The sequence below is a fragment of the Ammodytes marinus genome (genome assembly GCF_949987685.1).
Source record: "Ammodytes marinus genome assembly, chromosome: 10".
Taxonomy (NCBI): Eukaryota; Metazoa; Chordata; class Actinopteri; order Uranoscopiformes; family Ammodytidae; genus Ammodytes; species Ammodytes marinus.
In genome coordinates, this window is record NC_137214.1 from 31,748,922 (window position 1) to 31,756,421 (window position 7,500).

Here is a 7,500-nt window from a genome sequence, read left to right on the forward strand (position 1 = left end):
AGGTAATCAACTGGCAAAGTTTCAATATGATATCTACAGTACATTTTAAAACATTACCCTTTCAGTTCTTTTAAAGGTGCAGTGTGTAATGTGACATCATCAAGAAAGTTCTACAAAGTTCTAGAATGCAACGCTCCCTGGGTAACCCCAACCCTTTAGAATAATAACAGAAGCTACAGTGGCCTTCAAGGACAAGAACAATTCTAAATTTTAAACAATGCACCTGATGACATTCCAACTGTGACACTTTCAAGATGGCGGCACTAGGCCTTGGTCCATAATATGCAGAAATATGGACATATATGAGACCCTTTCTAAGGGAAAAAATAATAATTCAAAACATTTTTTTCAGCTATTATGCACTAAATTAAATGTACTTATGGATATTATAATTACTTTCTACAAAATCTGCTAGGAAATAAAACCCAAAATTCTACACACTGCAGGTTTAAATCGAGTCTGAAGACTTTTCTGTTTCCATTTTAACCTGTACTTTTTATTTTATTTAAATGTTTTACTTCTTTTCATTCGCTTTTCAATGTCTTCTAATGTGTTTTATGTATTCTAATCTTGCCCCTGTAAAGCACTTTGAGTGGCCTTGTGTTTGAATTGTGCTATATAAATAAACTTGCCTTGCCTTGCCTTTTGACCTGGAGTGCCCTCACTGTGACCTCACACAGATTTTAAGTGTGTGTGTGTGTGTGTGTGTGTGTGTGTGTGTGTGTGTGTGTGTGTGTGTGTGTGTGTGTGTGTGTGTGTGTGTGTGTGTGTGTGTGTGTGTGTGTGTGTGTGTGTGTGTGTGTGTGTGTGTGTGTTTGTGTGTGTGGATTCACTCCCGGAGCCAAAGTTTGAGTGTTTGAGATTTAAACTGTTTGATAATGGCGGATGCTGTCACCGATCGTGATTCTATTGTTTCTTTCTCCTTCAGATATTTTTGCCAAATTTGCAAAGTTAGTCAAACAATTCTGGAAAAAAAATTATAATTCAAGACTTGTTTTAGTTTTAAAGTAAGTAATCAACCGGAAAAGTTTCATGATGATATCTAGTGTAGGTGTGTGTGAGTGAGTGAGTGAGTGAGTGAGTGAGTGAGTGAGTGAGTGAGTGAGTGAGTGAGTGAGTGAGTGAGTGAGTGAGTGAGTGAGTGAGTGAGTGAGTGAGTGAGTGAGTGAGTGAGTGAGTGAGTGAGTGTGTGTGGTGTGTATGCGTGTGTGTATGCGTGTCTCTAGATGTGTGTGTGTGTGTGTATGCGTGTGTCTCTAGATGTGTGTGTGTGTGTATGCGTGTCTCTAGATGTGTGGATGTGTGTGTGTGTGTGTGTGTGCGTTAAGTGCATTTTAAACTGTTTGATAATGGCGGATGCTGTCGATCAAGATGAGATTGTTTCTAAATATATCTTCTTTTCCGTTTGCTTTAAGGCAGATCTAAGAGTCCCGCTGGAACATTACGTTTCAGATAATTAATTGCCGTTTAAAACATCAAATATGTACATTTCCCTTCACTGGTTATTTGCTCACTCATTTGACTTAAGCGTTTTTCCACACAGACAATGTATTTGTGGGTGACTGTGGCTCAGTTAGTAGAGCGGGTTGGCCGATGATCAAAGGGTTGGAGGTTCGATCCCCGCCCTGCCGCCTGTGTCATAGTTGTTGTGTCCTTGGGCAAAGACACTTCACCCACCTTGCCTCGTGTGAATGTCGATAGTTAGCCTGCTGCTATCGGTGTATGAATGTGTGTGTGAATGGTAACGTGGGAAAGGAAAACAGATCTCCCTTGTAAAAGAGTCTTCGGTCTCAATGGGATTTACCTGTAGAAATAAAGGTTTGGATTATATCATCAGTGATTTGGGCATCGAAAGGACCCCTCCCTTAGCCGAGAAATCCCGACCTGCCGCAAGCCAATTTAAATGTGCTCAGCCTGTTGGTCTGGACATGATCCATTGGAGTCACACTCATTGACTATGTCGGAACAATTCTGACTTGTCAATCAACGGTGCTCTGGGGCGGACGTGACCGGATGACGACGGTGCTGTTTTGCCGACCGACCACGGCAAAAGTTTAATTTACCAGTTAGCCCGCTGTTCCTCAAAATGAGTCAATATCTCGTCTTGATTCGCTACCTGTCAGTACTGTGTGTATGCAATGGTAATGGTTTGTAAAGAAAGGGAGCCCGGGGGCGCCTTTAGCTCAGTTGGTAGGGCGTCCCCCCCCCATGGGCCTCGGCCAGCAGCGGACCCGGGTTCGATTCCAGCCCGCGGTCGTTCTCTGCATGTCACTCCCCTCTCTGCCCCATTTCAACTCTGTCTCTACACTATCAATAAAGCATAAAAATGCCCAAAAAAATATTTTAAAAAAAAGAAAAGAAAAGAAAGGGAGCCCACTGTTTTTTTTTAACCTTTATTTCTCCAGGTAAATCCCATTGAGACCGAAGACTCTTTTGCAAGGGAGACCTGTTCCCATTTACACGTTACCATTCACACACAAATTCATACACCGATAGCAGGCTAACTATCGACATTCACACGAGGCAAGGTGGGTGAAGTGTCTTGTCCAAGGACACAACAACCATGACACAGGTGGCAGGGCGGGGATCGAACCTCCAACCCTTTGATCATCGGCCGACCCGCTCTACCACCTGAGCCACAGTCACCCCAAAGTAGTAGCTGGCAAAAGCAATATTCACCACTTATTTTGACAAAAAGTTTATTTTGACAACAAGAGCTCCACAGAATCACTGACTCCACCTTTAAACGTCAGTCCACTACTCCTCACCTAGTCTGGTATAGCGCCGCCCAAGACGATTGTGATTGGTTTAAAGAAATGAAAACAGACCAGCCCAGTCCCCCCCCCCCCCCCCCCCCACCAATCCCCAAAATGATACAGCGTACACTTCCACACCATACTGCTACTAGCTGTAGTTTGGTCTGGCTGTGTGAGACTGCTCCTTACCTGGACCTAATATGTCAAGGTCAAGGTCACTTTTATTTCTATAGCACCTTATAAGAACCTAAATTCACCAAAGTGCTTTACATAAAATACATAAATTAAAATACAACAGCACACATTAAAAAACACTTACAGCAATGACACAAAACAATTCATTAAAACGTAAAAGCCTGTGAAAAAAGGTGAGTTTTAAGAGTGGACTTGAAGGTTTCCAGAAATATGTGTAAATAGTGGTTATTGATTGATTGATTGATTGATTGATTGATTGATTGATTGATTGATTGATTGATTACCTGGACGTAGTATGTGCCTTTGTCCTGAGCGTAAAGCATGAGGAAACTGAAGTCCAAATTCTGTTTCGTTCGCCATCTGAGAAAAGAAACAAAGAAAATATTTAAATGAATGGGACGAAAGATAGAGTCTCAGTCCTCTTCACAGCAGACCTTCCTGTCTGTCTGTCTGTCTGTCTGTCTGTCTGTCTGTCTGTCTGTCTGTCTGTCTTCTTCACAGCAGACCCGGGTTAGAATCCAGCCCGGGTCGTTCTCTGCATGTCATTTGTCTGTCTGTCTGTCTGTCTGTCTGTCTGTCTGTCTGTCTGTCTGTCTGTCTGTCTGTCTGTCTGTCTGTCTGTCTGTCTGTCTGTCTGTCTGTCTGTCCTCTTCACAGCAGACCCGGGTTAGAATCCAGCCCGGGTCGTTCTCTGCATGTCATTCCCCTCTCTGTCTGTCTGTCTGTCTGTCTGTCTGTCTGTCTGTCTGTCCTCTTCACAGCAGACCCGGGTTAGAATCCAGCCCGGGTCGTTCTCTGCATGTCATTCCCCTCTCTGTCTGTCTGTCTGTCTGTCTGTCTGTCTGTCTCTCCTCTTCACAGCAGACCCGGGTTAGAATCCAGCCCGGGTCGTTCTCTGCATGTCATTCCCCTCTCTGTCTGTCTGTCTGTCTGTCTGTCTGTCTGTCTGTCTGTCCTCTTCACAGCAGACCCGGGTTAGAATCCAGCCCGGGTCGTTCTCTGCATGTCATTCCCCTCTCTGTCTGTCTGTCTGTCTGTCTGTCTGTCTCTCCTCTTCACAGCAGACCCGGGTTAGAATCCAGCCCGGGTCGTTCTCTGCATGTCATTCCCCTCTCTGACACATTTCACCTCTGTCTCTCCAAATAATAAAGAAAAAATGCTCAAAAAATTATCTTAAAAAATAGATAGATAGATAGATAGATAGATAGATAGATAGATAGATAGATAGATAGATAGATAGAGAGATAGAGAGATAGAGAGATAGAGAGATAGAGAGATAGAGAGATAGAGAGATAGATAGATAGATAGATAGATAGATAGATAGATAGATAGATAGATAGATAGATAGATAGATAGATAGATAGATAGATAGATAGATAGATAGATAGATAGATAGATAAACAAACAAACAAATAAATAAAAGTGTTAATACGTACTTGACTCTGTCCTTGGAGTCTCCGAATGTTTCTTTGAGAATGGAGAAGTCTGGGTAGTAAAACTGAGACGGGGAGACGACCTCCATTAACCCAGAATGCACCTCTTTAGGGAAACTAAGAACACAAAGAATTCAGTATTTTTTACATCATATGGGAAAGAGAAATAATGGCATATTAGGGCATATGTGAAAAAAAAATAATAATAAAAAAAATTGATATTGTCAGATTTTTTTTTTAAAGAATTTCGATATTAAAGCTGCAGTGTGTAGAATTTTGGGTTTTATTTCCTAGCAGATTTTGTAGAAAGTAATTATAATATCCAGAAGTACATTTAATTTAGTGCATAATGGCTGAAAAACATGTTTTGAATTATTATTTTTTCCCTTAGAAAGGGTCTCATATATGTCCATATTTCTGCATATTTTGGACCAAGGCCTAGTGCCGCCATCTTGAAAGTGTCATAGTTGGAATGTCATCAGGTGCATTGTTTAAAATTTAGAATTGTTCTTGTCCTTGAAGGCCACTGTAGCTTCTGTTATTATTCTAAAGGGTTGGGGTTACCCAGGGAGTGTTGCATTCTAGAACTTTGTAGAACGTACTTGGTGATGTCATATTACACACTGCACCTTTAAACTCATAAATTAATGTGAAAAAAACTAGAAGAAAAGTCTTGGAGATTAAATAAAAAAAAATCCAAGAAAACCCCCCCATAAAAACCCCAGAAAAAAATCAAATTTTTTATCTTGAAAATTTTTACTTTTTTCTCCCAAAAAATACCTCCAAGGAAAACACATAGAAGTCAGAATTCTCCAAAGAAAGAATTTCATTTAAACCTGCAGTGTGTAATATGACATCATCAAGAAAGTTCTACAAAGTTCCAGAATGCAACGCTCCCTGGGTAACCCCGCCCCTTTAGAATAATAACAGAAGCTACAGTGGCCTTCAAGGACAAGAACAATTCTAAATTTTAAACAATGCACCTGATGACATTCCAACTATGACACTTTCAAGATGGCGGCACTAGGCCTTGGTCCAAAATATGCAGAAATATGGAGATGTATGAGACCCTTTCTAAGGGGAAAAAATAATAATTAAAAAAAGAATTTCAGCTATTATGCACTAAATTAAATGTACTTATGGATATTATAATTACTTTCTACAAAATCTGCTAGGAAATAAAACCCAAAATTCTACACACTGCAGGTTTAAATTTAGGACTATAATGTTAAAAATGTCTAGCTGTTTCTCAGAGAATATCCAGGTATTTTTTTGATAGGATTAATCAACTGTGTGTCAACTCGTTTGGCGATGTCTTGAATGAAACAGACGTTCATTTATATGGAAAAGTTATACGCACTATAGCTTTAACTGTCAATGACAGAAAACAAATACTACTTGTAGAGTAAAGCCCAGTCACTCATCGTACTAACCTATAACACACACACACGCAGACACACACACACACACACACACACACACACACACACACACACACACACACACACACACACACACACACACACACACACACACACACACACACACACACACACACACACACACACACACACACACACACACACACACACACACACACACACACACACACACACACACACACACACACACACACACACACACACCTAAGTGTGCTTATCCTTAGGAAAGGTTATGTTAACAAAAGGTGGAAACGCATTACTAGGGTAAACATTTAAGTCAGGCCCCACCTGTGTGTGTGTGTGTGTGTGTGTGTGTGTGTGTGTGTGTGTGTGTGTGTGTGTATGTGTGTGTGTGTATTGTGTTCCTAATTTTTAAAGCAGGTAATGACAATGACAATGTAAATGCAAACGCTCCTTCAACATACACAAACGTTTTCCAAACTGTGAATGCTTTGTCCTGTCTGTCTGTCTGTCTGTCTGTCTGTCTGTCTGTCTGTCTGTCTGTCTGTCTGTCTGTCTGTCTGTCTGTCTGTCTGTCTGTCTGTCTGTCTGTCTGTCTGTCTGTCTGTCTGTCTGTCTGTCTGTCTGGACACTGCAGGTGAATAGGGTAACATGTCAACCTTATATAAAGCTCCGGAAAAAAATGAAGTGAATATTCAGTGTCTCTCGTTTTACTATTTATATGCAGATGTTTGAGTAGAATGAACATTTTGGTTTTATACTATAAACTACTGACAACATTCCTACCAAATTCACAATAAAAATATTGTCATTAAAGAGCATTTTCCATTAAGTAATGTAGAGATGAAGATTGAAGAAAAATCTAGACATGAAGATTGAAGAAAAATCTAGACTGGTCTCTTAATTTGTTCCGGGGCTGTATGTCATCATGAAACTCTGCTGGTTGTTATTACTGACATTAAAACAATTTTTTTTTTAAGATATTATTTTTTGTCATTTTTATGCTTTATTGATAGTGTAGAGACAGAGTTGAAATGGGGCAGAGAGGGGAGTGACATGCAGAGAACGACCGCGGGCTGGAATCGAACCCGGGTCTGCTGCTGGCCGAGGCCCATGGGGGGGGGGGGGGGGGGGGGGGAAACACATCTGTAGTTTTAAACATAGCCTAGGCTCTGTAAACGGGCATGTAAACAAAAGGGGGAGGGGCCCACTTTTGCTAACAACATGCCAGTTTACAGAGCCTAGGCTATGTATTAGAACCAGCGTGCACACACACACACACACACACACACACACACACACACACACACACACACACACACACACACACACACACACACACACACACAGGACAGGTAGCAGATCATGAGGCGATATTCACTGATTCAAAACTCATACTTTACTGCTTTTGTCTAAGATTTCCAATAGTGTGTGTGTGTGTGTGTGTGTGTGTGTGTGTGTGTGTGTGTGTGTGTGTGTGTGTGTGTGTGTGTGTGTGTGTGTGTGTGTGTGTGTGTGTGTGTGTGTGTGTGTGTGTGTGTGTGTGTGTGTGTGTGTGTGTGTGTGCGTGTGTGTGTGTGTCTGTGTGTGTGTGTGTGTTCCAGTAGGTGACACATAACCCCTTTGGCTTAAAAATGTGATATTGCTTGTTGTACTTTTTCTAACAATATAGCAGTGTTATAATCTGCCAGATCACAAAGATATGGTGCAATT

At 41.2% G+C, this 7,500-nt stretch overlaps 1 protein-coding gene across 1 annotated transcript in view; it reads right to left on the reverse strand.

Annotated features, from left to right (window-relative positions):
* Positions 1-7,500, reverse strand: part of LOC307257009 (alpha-1,3-mannosyl-glycoprotein 4-beta-N-acetylglucosaminyltransferase A-like) — a gene marked incomplete at its 3' end in the record, with an annotated part of 33,568 nt that overhangs the window by 17,506 nt on the left and 8,562 nt on the right. Inside the window, exons 6-7 of the mRNA XM_080036123.1 lie at positions 4,388-4,501; positions 3,236-3,311 (exon numbers count right to left, since the gene is read on the reverse strand). Of these exons, the coding sequence (XP_079892249.1) occupies positions 3,236-3,311; positions 4,388-4,501 (190 nt within the window). The remainder of the gene's footprint in view (positions 1-3,235; positions 3,312-4,387; positions 4,502-7,500) is intronic.